At 55.1% G+C, this 10,381-nt stretch overlaps 1 protein-coding gene, 1 long non-coding RNA gene and 2 other non-coding genes across 7 annotated transcripts; 3 read left to right on the top strand and 1 right to left on the bottom strand.

Moving 5' to 3' along the window:
* Positions 1-247: 247 nt before the first annotated feature.
* On the bottom strand, positions 248-5,865 carry LOC142059489 (uncharacterized). Of its 4 annotated transcripts, XR_012661437.1 has the most exons (3): positions 3,689-4,646; positions 2,856-2,901; positions 248-2,665 (listed from the first exon to the last, which is right to left on the bottom strand). It is a non-coding gene; the product is annotated as an uncharacterized LOC142059489 (long non-coding RNA). The 4 variants fall into 4 exon arrangements; XR_012661430.1 differs by lacking the exons at positions 2,856-2,901; positions 3,689-4,646 and adding an exon at positions 5,765-5,865; XR_012661392.1 differs by having other exon boundaries at positions 2,856-5,758.
* Positions 5,862-8,946, top strand: RPS11 (ribosomal protein S11). The gene is made up of 5 exons (XM_075098266.1): positions 5,862-5,972; positions 6,300-6,431; positions 6,996-7,071; positions 7,762-7,891; positions 8,772-8,946. Exons 1-5 carry the CDS (start codon positions 5,958-5,960, stop codon positions 8,893-8,895), a joined length of 477 nt encoding a protein of 158 aa, XP_074954367.1. The 5' UTR covers positions 5,862-5,957; the 3' UTR covers positions 8,896-8,946.
* On the top strand, positions 7,202-7,294 carry LOC142052186 (small nucleolar RNA SNORD35). The gene has a single exon (XR_012658757.1). It is a non-coding gene; the product is annotated as a small nucleolar RNA SNORD35 (small nucleolar RNA).
* LOC142052187 (small nucleolar RNA SNORD35) lies at positions 8,102-8,194 on the top strand. The gene has a single exon (XR_012658758.1). It is a non-coding gene; the product is annotated as a small nucleolar RNA SNORD35 (small nucleolar RNA).
* Positions 8,947-10,381: the final 1,435 nt, after the last annotated feature.

Below are 10,381 nucleotides of genomic sequence, written 5' to 3'. Positions count from 1 at the left end.
ATCTCTGAACTGTTCCTCTCTTCTTGTAACAGATTCAGCCAATTCAGTGCGCCAATCCCACCTGCCCGCAGTGAACAGCAGCGAAGCCCATCGCAAGAAATGCTGCGCAGGCTGCAGGCTCTTGCCAAGGCACAGAGGAGTCTCCCGGTTGGCACCTCGGCACACCGGATAGCCAAATGGTGCTGCCCTAGCCGGCCCCGCTGTCGCAATGGGTGATTTAGGTCATTTAAAGAATCACTGTCAAAGGTATTGGCAAAAGTGGGTTTAATGAGACGCTGTAAAGTTCGATGGCAAGGTTTGCTCTATTACTGTACTGCACAATCATTTGAACAATGATTCAAAACTACCAAGGCAGAGTCAAAGTTACCAAGACACAAAATCAAAGTTACCAAGACACAAAATCAAAGTTACCATACTACAAGGTTATGCATAGCACCGGTTGCTTACCATAGGTCTGCCATTGGTGAAAGGTCTCTCTGCCTTGAGGCGCAACCCTGAGGGTGTCCCAGCTCAAGGGGAGATCACCGCCACGCAGCCAGCTGCTTAGCCAGGAGAGCTCAAAGGTGGCTCGCTGAGGCTGCCATATCTGTGGAATAAAGGGGTTGGCTTGTCCTCAATTTACACGTGACGGAAAAGGTGTGCAGTTGTTGTACCCACAACTTTCTTTGTTCCTTGATAAACGAGTCTCGGAAAAGCCACTGGCTGTTCACGTGTTAATCGCATGACGGGCGTTCCAAGCTCATAGCATGGACGCTCGCTGCATCGCTCTGCTCCGTTGTGGGTTATCAGGGAGCAGACTGGAACTAGCCAAGTTCTTGGCCCCAGTTACGGCTCAGGCCTTTACCTCCTCTGGAGTCTGCAGCAAACCACTGCCAGTGTGGTCAAGGGGTCAAGCGCATCCGTCGCACCGGGGGAGGCTGCAGCCCCGAGTACGGAGCGGGGTGGACTGGCAAGGCATTCCTGGCTCTTTTGCGGGGCCACTTCTTACAAACACAGGACTGACTGGAGAAAAACAGTATTACAAGTGAAGTAATGAGCTGATGAAGATGACCAGACAGTTAATACTAAACACTGAGTAAGTATCAACACCTTAACAAAGGTCTAACTGGGACATCTGTGGCACTGCACAGCAGAGGATATGCAGGTACCTCAGTGTCTAACTAAACAATTAAAATATAAAATGGTTTGAGCACACAGTGCTATAAATGTTTGGCGCTTGGGAATGGCTGGTGTACAGATAAAGCAACCGATCACCTGGTGCATGACAGACAGGCAATAGGAACGCCACTCGCAGAGACCATGAAACAATGAACAGGGGTCTAATTAAGCAAGAGTAAAAAGGAGCTGCAGTTTGAATTAATTTCTGCTGCACAGTTAGACCCCAGCGCATACTCACCATCAATACAGCGTCATTCCTACTATCTACAGTATTGCCAGGATTAAGAAACCAGACTAACAAATTCAGCACTGACTGTACTGTCAGGTGAGCACGGCTGAGAGCAAGTCCGGTCCCAGAGCAGAGCCCACTACGGCCAGAGGCCGAGAAGCTGCTCCCTGGAGCATCCATAGGGAGCTGGGAGTCCCTGAAAGCCGGCAGGGCCCAGTTGGGAGAGGACAGCCCCCTCAGACCCCAGCGCTCCAGTCTCCTCCCCACCACATCACACCACACCTTCATGCTTCCGATTTATCAAGCCGTGCCTGACAGCACGGTGGGAAGCACAGAAACGCAGGTCTGGAAGGGACTTCAGGATGCCATCAGGGCCAAACCTGCGCACTAGGAAAGGATCAAGCGGCCCAGACAGAGCACGTTCAGTAGCTATCAGTCCATTTTAAAAATATCAGTGAAAGCAGTTCCACAATCTCTCATCATAACCTAACACTGCAGGTCATAAAACAAGAGCACCATATCCTGGTTTATTCCTGTACCATTTCAAAGTGCTTCAGAACTTTCTCTCCAGCTGCCAGAAGCAGCACACTGCCAGGTCGTCACTGGTTTTCTCAGCTCTGACTCCGATGCTACTGAAGCTTCCTTGAGCTTCCTCTGAAAAGGCAATACAGATTTTGCATATTTCCTTATGACAAAGCTCTTGTACAGCCAGACAACGCCCAGAGGAAAACTCCCTCTCTCGCCAGACAATGCCTATGCTTTCCCTCCGCTATTTCCTCCTCGGACGCACGCAATGTTCTTAAGTCTTTTCCTGCTGAGGGCCATCAGAAGAAACGCTTAGCCGTAAAACAAACGGCTGCTGGCAGGACCAGGGGCAATGCCCCACCACCACGACTCAGGGGCACCACTGACTCTCGAAGACTCCTCATCTCCCAGTCTGGGTGGCATGTTTTGATAGGAGAGCCTCTTCCTTCACTTTCCAGCAGCCCGCCGCTATTCACAGTCTCTCATACAGCCGCAGCACTGTTAATCAGGGCTCAATCAGGGACTCCTGATTAAGCCATGGTCTGAGATTCCCTTTTGCTTTGTTTTGCATCCTCAGGGTCAAGGTCGGTAGTTTGACAGCCCCGCCGCCACCCCTCGTTCTGAGACAGGCCTGCCCCACGGAGAAACGGCTGCTCTGCAACTGCTGCTGCAGGCGCTGAGCCCGAAGACGAGACTCTTCACTGGCAGGGGGTTGGTCCAAGCAGTCACAAAACACCCATGGCATTTGCCCACCTAAAAGAGAGAAAGACTATCATTTTTTTATTCCCCTACTCTTCACAATTCAGCACGAGTTAAAGGCAGGAGGTGACTCAGTTTCATTTTTAGCATCAAATGGATGAGTAAAGAAATGCTATTTTATTTATTCATCAGCTTATGGATAATTTGCGGAGAAGAATGGTAATTTTCAAGATAATTTAGTTACGTGTCTCTATTTCATGCTGCCTTCCCCCTGAGAGTGTGAAAGGACTCTGAAGACAACAAATATAAAAATCCTTGAGGTCTTCCCACCATCTCTTCAAGACCGCGAGATTGCAGCAACCGGCACAAGAGCCCATCTAGGCACTTACTTAGACACAAAAAGATCCGTGTCCCAGCAACCAATATTTAAAAACACTCCCATCCCACTTCAGCCCACTGAACAGGATGTTCCCGCATCCCCGCCCGGGTCACAGATCCAAAGCCCTTCCTGAGCCGAGGTTTGCTTTGCCTCGTCCACATCCAAGCGCCAAGCATTTTCAGCCGAGACTTCCCGAGCTGCACGTTATTGCTCTGCGCTCAGCAAACACGCGTGGATTTTCCCTCCACCAACTTGCCCAGCCCCTCCACGAGCCCCTGTGAACTTTTAGCATCCCAAATCCCACAGTGAGGGGTGACATCACAGCTGACTCTTGCACAAAGAATGAGCCGCTTTAGGTTTTCATCCTGTTTCTCGTCAGTGCTCATTTCTCAGGCCAGAAGAGCCAGCCACCATCCACACAAGTTAACTCTTCATGGCTAGAACTGGCTTCGCTTTCAGAGACAAACATTCTGCCTGCACTCGGCCCCTGATGAGGCAGATTATGACTAACAGAGAATAAAATGCGCAAGAGCTCTAAAAAGCCATTATTATCCCTTTAATCTTCAAACAATTGATTAATGATGTGGCATGCAATAAACAGGGTACCACCATATGCCGTTGGTTTAATATAACTTTATTTGCATCACAATAATGTTAAATTATACTGCTGCCTTTATATAAAAGTAAGTAAAGCTTACTTTCCTGCCTTTTCTGAGGTGCCCCAGTGCGTGCAATACATGTCAGAGGCCATGATCACTGAAAATTCAAGTAATTTAGATCCGATTCTGGTAATATTGCCAACAGGTTCTGAAAAAGACCTTGAAGAAACATAAACACTTCTCCAGACACAGAGGTACACCCCCAGAGGGTCCCCTGTGTTCTGGAAGCCGAGCACCACAGGTACACCTGGAGACCCTTCCCCAGCATGCACCCTCGCAGCTGGTTATTTTTTGTCCCTCACAGCCTGAGGCCAGGAAGAAATTCCCACCAAAATCCTGTCATGTTTAAATCTTCCCTCACCCAGAGGAACCAATTGTGGCAGGTACACTACAAACCCAAGGTCTTTGTATCAATAAATAACATCCTTCTGAGAATTTCTCTCTCTGCTGTCCTGACAAGGAACCAACACAGAAAAGACCATGCCCCAATTCAGGCGTGGGCTGTACAGAGCTCAGCACCTCCCGAGTCACAGCCCAAGACACCGGTCGGCCACGAGGCACCAGCCACGCTGTTCTGTGGGGTGTGAGCCAGCTACGTACAACAGAACTGTCAAACTGCTGCTGGCCAGACCGGGCTGTCTCGTACCTTCCCACCTAATCACCCAGGGTGCCCTGCTCCTAGGAAAGGCCCTCCTCACATCCTTCATTTCTCCCACCTCTGCCACCATAGACTCACAGAATCATTAAGGTTGGAAAAGACCTCTCGGATCATCAAGTCCAACCACCAACCCAACACCCCCAGGCCTCCTAAACCATGGCCCCAAGTCCCACGGCTACACGGTGGTTGAACCCCCCCAGGGACGGTGACTCCCCACCTCTCTGCGCAGCCTGTGCCAGGGCCTGACCCCTCTGGCAGGGAAGGCATTTTCCCTCACACCCAACCTAAACCTCCCCTGACGCAGCTTGAGGCCGTTCCCTCTCGCCCTGTCACTGGTGACTTGGGAGCAGAGACCAACCCCCCCTCACTCCAGCCCCTCTCAGGCAGCTGCAGAGAGCGACAAGGTCTCCCCTCAGCCTCCCCTTCTCCAGGCTAAACTCCCCCAGCTCCCTCAGCCGCCCACCAGCACACTTGTGCTCCAGACCCTGCCCCAGCTCCGCTGCCCTTCTCTGGACATGCTCTATCCCCCAGCCTGTGTTGATACTAGGTGTTGCCCCAACATGGGTGCAGGACCTTGCACTTGGCCTTGTTGAACCTCATGCGTTTCTCCAAGGCCCCCTCTCCAGCATGGTCAGGTCTTTCTGGATGACATCCCATCCTTCAGGTGTGTTAACTGCGCCGCTCAGCTTGGTGTCATCTGCAAACTTGCTGAGGGTGCCCTCCATCCCGCTGTCTGTGTCATTGATGACGATATTAAACAGCGCTGGGCCCGGTACAGACCCCTGAGGGACACCACTCATCACCAGTGTCCATCTGGACATCGAGCCATTGACCACAACCCTCTGGATGCGGCCATCCAGCCAGCTTCTTATCCACTGAACAGTCCGCCCATCTCATCCACCATGAGCTCTGCCCTCGGCCTCCTCTGCTCCAGCTGAAGAAACCAAGGGACTTCAGCCGCTCCTCATACGGTTTCTCCTCTAAACCCCTCACCAACCCGTGGCCTCCTCTGGACACTCTCCAGTACCTTTATACCCTCAATGTCCTGCGGCGCCCAACGCTGCCCACAGCACTCGGGGTGAGGCCGCCCCAGCACGGAGCAGAGCGGGACAATCCCCTCCCTCGCCCGGCTGCGATGCAGGGCTCGATGCCCCCAGGGCACGGCTGGCCCTCTGGGCTGCCAGGGCACGCTGGTGGCTCGTGTTCTACTTGCTGTCGGCCAGAGCCCCCAGGTCCCCGCCTAGCTGCTCCCCAGCCCCTCACTCCCCCGTCCGTCCGTACCCCAGGGGCAAAACCCGGCCCTTGCCCCGTTCAGCTCCGCACGGTCGGTGACCGCGCAGCTCCCCAGCCTGCCCCGGTCCCTCCGCAGGGGCCCCCCGCCCCCGGCTCAGCCGCGCTCCCCACAGCTCCCTGGGCCCGGCCGCCCAGTGCCGAGCGCTCCCGCGCACCCCAGTTACCCCAGTTCTCCCAGTAGGACACCAACACCCCCGCCCCTCCTCCCGGGCTCCGCCGGGCCAGCCCCGCTCCGCAGCGCAGCGCCGGAAGTGACGCCCTCGGCCGGCCTCCCCGTGAGGTCACTTCCGGCGGCCCGCTGCGGGGATAAGCGGCGCGGCGCACCACCCACACCCTCCTTTCGCCGCGCGGCCCAAGATGGCGGACACGCAGGTAGGGCTGCGGGGCCGGGGAGGGCCGGGACCCCCCGGGGCGGCCTGGGACCCCGCTGGGCCGCCCCCATGGGGCAAACACACACACGCACCCCCCCCCAGCGTTGCGCCGCCCACCTCGGGGGCGCTGGGGCGGGGGGCCGCCCGGGGCCCTGTGGGCCGGGTGGGCGGAAGCGGGCGGGCGCCTTCCCGGTGAGGCGCCGTGCCCGGGGCCGCGAAGGGCAAGGCAGGCCGGCGGTGTGTGTCGGCGGGGTGCCGTGCCGCGGGGCCTGGCCGGCTCCCGGCGCCGCGAAGCTGCCGGTGATGCTCCCCGCTCTCTCCCCCCCAGACCGAGCGCGCCTACCAGAAGCAGCCCACCATCTTCCAGAACAAGAAGCGGGTGCTGCTGGGCGAGGGCGGCAAGGAGAAGCTCCCCCGCTACTACAAAAACATTGGCCTGGGCTTCAAGACTCCCAAGGAGGTAAGGGGTGGCTGCGGGGCCTAGGCCACCCCCAGCCCGGTCCTGCTCTTGCTGCACCCCAGAGGCTGCAGCAGACCTGCCAGGCGAGTCCGCTCATGGCTCCTCCAAGCTCCCTTGCTGCCTCAGCTGTTTGCCTGTCCAAGAGTGGCTGAAGTCCCTTGGTTTTTCAGCCTGCAGCAGAGGAGGCCGAGGGCAGCCCTCATGGTAGTCTGCAGCTTCCTCACGGGGGTAGGAGGAGGGGCAGGCACTGATCTCTCTGGTGACCAATGCCAGGACCCGAGGGAATGGCAGGGAGATGTGCCAGGGGAGGGTTAGGCTGGGCATTAGGAGAAGGTTCTTCCCCCCGAGGGTGGTGGAGCCCTGGAACAGCCTCCCCAGGGAGGCATCACAGCACCAGCCTGGTGATATTCAAGAAACACTTGGACAAGGCCATCAGAGACACGGTGTGAATTTGGGGTGTCCTGTACAAGGATGGGAGTTGGACCTGATGACACTTGTGGTGGGTCCCTTCCCACTTAGGACATGCTATGATCATGAAATGCTGACAGCCATTCCCCTTTGCAGGCGATTGAGGGCACCTACATTGACAAGAAGTGTCCCTTCACTGGTAATGTCTCCATCCGTGGCCGGATCCTCTCAGGTGAGTTGCGAAGGCTCCTTAAAGAGAAGCAGCGCAGGCGCAGTCCCATGGCTGCCCTGAAGCAATCAAAGGCCAGGAGTTGTGAGCATCCATCTGGAGCTGCCTGGAAACCCTGCCGTGGTCCTTGAGCTGCACATGATGCCATTCTCTCACGATGGTCTTCCAAGCCTCACAGTGAAGGGGCTTTGACGACAATGCCACATGGCTTTGCTGATGCCCAGTGAAAGGACCACTTGCTGGCAGTTACCCTTCCAGATGTGCTGTTCCATGGTGCAGATGTTGATGTGAGACAGCAGCAGATGGTGCAGGGAACATTGGTTTTAGAAAAGGTGTTGCAATGTGCTCAAAGTCTTCAAAAAGACAAGAGGAATAATGCATTTTATGATAGAAATTTGATCATTGTAGCATGGCAGTGGGAAAGCCCTTTCATCCTGGTAGAGGTTCTGGAGCACCCCTCAAAGGGTGTGTTATAGTTTATTATTAAGGTAAATAAGGAGAAATTACTGGAATTGAAGGGTACGGCCTTCAGTTGTCAAATACCGCTTGACCCTGCTGATCCTCTTGGATAGTTCATGTAAAAATCTCTGTTCTCTATTTGTTACAACCCACATCTCCGGCCCAGTGTGCCACGGGTCGGTCCGTGCTCATTTAGGCTCATCGCTGGCATGTCCTCCCTCTTCTGTCGCCCAGGTGTGGTTACCAAGATGAAGATGCAGCGCACCATCGTCATCCGTCGGGACTACCTGCATTACATCCGCAAGTACAACCGCTTCGAAAAGCGCCACAAGAACATGTCCGTGCACCTCTCCCCCTGCTTCAGGTGCGTGCAGGTCCCCGCGGTGACGGCGAGGAGTTGCCCCATGGAGGGGAGGTGGGTGGGAGTGCCGGACGTGCTCCCAGTGTCTCATACGGGTGTTTGTAGGGCCTGTTTGTGACGCTGAGCTCGGCTTTTGTGCAGAAACTGCAGCACGTGTGCACATCTGTGTGCCACTGCAGTTTTATTGCTGCTTCTGGCCTGGAACCTGCGTACTGGTGGTGATGTTTAAACTCACGATGGTCTTCAGAGCCTCTGCTGGTGAGGGGGGCTGCTGACAGTGCCTGTGGCAATTGCTGAACCATACGGCAGGTTCCGGTCCCTCTGCCTGTTCTGAAACCACACAGTGTTACATTCCTTGAGAAAGATAAAAACTGATGTTTCTGAAGTAAGCACTGAGGCCAGAGGGGATGTATTCAAAGAGTGGCAGGTTTTTTGCCTACCATGTGTTTCCTAAGCCTGGCTTTGGAGCACAGGTTTCCTGAAAAAGTGGGAGTCCAGCTGATTTGGCTTAAGGAGTGCTTTGAGGCTGTATGTGACCGGGAGGGAAACTCCCCATCGCTGAAGGGTTCCCTTCGATGCTCGGCACTCATCCCACTCTTGAAAGGCTTGCGTTTAGCCTTGTTGTGAGCCTTGTCTTGAGCTTAGCATGGAGTGACAGACTCCAAGGCCTTGTGGCAGCTGGGTGGGGCGACTGCTGCTTTTTAGGCACGCACATCTTGGCAGCGCTCGAGACCTTCCAGCTGCACAAGCTCAGGGCTGCGGTGCTGCTGCTGGTGCGGTGTTGCTCAGTGGCGTCGCACAAGGCAAATGCCTGTGCTACGGAGCGACCAAACGTAAACGCAGAGAACTCAGAGCCGCTGAAACACCCGTGATGACTTTGCAGGGATGTCCAGATTGGCGATATCGTCACCGTGGGAGAGTGTCGTCCCCTCAGCAAGACTGTCCGGTTCAACGTCCTCAAAGTCACAAAGGCTGCTGGTACCAAGAAGCAGTTCCAGAAGTTTTAAGAACGGCACATGGAAGATACGCCGGACAAATAAAACTTTTGTAAAAACGTACCCTGTGGGTGTAATCTGAAATAAATAGCATGGGGGCGCAACAGACTCGTCAGGCCATGGAAACGGGCAAGATGAGAGTGCGCCTCCACCGGGAAACACGAGAGTACCATGCAGGTGTTAGTGCAGTGACGCCGGGGTTTCGGCTCAGACGTGGTGGGAGTTCGGGCGAGGGATGAGCGGGTGTTGCGTGCCGCGGGGAGCTGACACGTGGTCTGAGCGGTACCGTCGGTGAGCCTCCCTGCTGAAGGAGGACTGCCTTTGCACCTCTCCCCCCAGGCTCTCTGTTCCAGGACAGGCTGACCAAGGCTTAGATTTTTAATGTGGGGGAATGGGGGTGGAGTAAAAAAAGCAAAAAGGGACCTGGACGGCTTTTAGGTGCTCTCTGGAAGAGTTCTTGTGGCTTTCCAGCCGAATGCTGTGTTCTGGTGTGCCATTTCACCCCTCCAGCGCAGCTGCAGGTGGCAACGGATTGGAGATCACATAATAACTTAGTTTAGAATGACATAAAGCCTCTTGGTGACAGCAATTCACTTGGTGATCGCATTTTACAAGGCTGCGGTGTGTTAGCAGCTGACGGGAATGGGAACTAATGCTGAAGAAACTCTTTCTGGCAGATTTTTTTTAGAGGTGATAGTTGCTTCTGCTTCCAACAGTGAGGAAATGTTATTCTGGGAACAGAGTAAGCCCTTCTGTAGGAAACTGATCCTGCGTTTGGGGGAAAAACCAGGAGAGCGTGATGGTGTGGCACGGTGTGGATGGCACTCTGCTCGTGGAGCAGCGGGAGAGGGTGTATGGTGGGAACCAGAGGTGGAACGATCAAAATCCGGTGTTTTAAACCTGCATGGTTCAGCTGGCACCGTTGCCTCGGCCCAGGGCTGGCTGCAGCAGCATTGCCTCGGCCCGGGGCTGGCTCTGGTGGCATTGCCTGTTGAGTTAGCGCTGGAAAACGCTGCAAGAGTGATTTGTTGCCCCACAGCCTGCAGAAAGCGCTGCATCGTGGTGGCTTCTCTATTAATGCATCTGGCTTGCAAAAATGAGGTAGTGTTTGTGCGAGAGCTTTTGGTTCGTGCTGCCTCACCCTTGTGGCAGGAATGTCCCCTTGCACCTGGGAGGGTTTTGGGGGAGCGCTTGCTCTGTGGCGGGCTCGAGACATTGCCAATGGGGCTGACCTGTCAGGGTTGCGCGGGTCTTTGTACCTAGATATTTTTGTTGGGCCCCACTGATTGGAAAGCTTTTAAACTCTGGGCCAGCTTTCACTAGGACATGAGTGAACATTTCCAGCAGGGTCAACTCTGAGCAGCCAGGGTTTCCCTGTCTCTGTGTGGGAAGGGTCCTTCCTGCCAGGCTTCCCAGCAGCCTTCCCCTCTGTCCACGGGGCTCTGCTTGAACCTCCGGAGCTGACGCTCTCGGCCGGGCTGGGGGACGCCGCAGCCTC

This window comes from Phalacrocorax aristotelis, chromosome 1, assembly GCF_949628215.1.
Source record: "Phalacrocorax aristotelis chromosome 1, bGulAri2.1, whole genome shotgun sequence".
Lineage (NCBI taxonomy): Eukaryota > Metazoa > Chordata > Aves > Suliformes > Phalacrocoracidae > Phalacrocorax > Phalacrocorax aristotelis.
The sequence above is the reverse complement of the archived record's forward strand: the minus strand, read 5'-3'. Positions and strand labels throughout refer to the sequence as shown.

Coding starts and splice junctions, on each gene's coding strand:
- RPS11 (XM_075098266.1), top strand. Junction 7,072..7,761: donor CCGTGGCCGGATCCTCTCAG/GTGAGTTGCGAA, acceptor TCTGTCGCCCAG/GTGTGGTTACCAAGATGAAG. Junction 7,892..8,771: donor CACCTCTCCCCCTGCTTCAG/GTGCGTGCAGGT, acceptor ATGACTTTGCAG/GGATGTCCAGATTGGCGATA.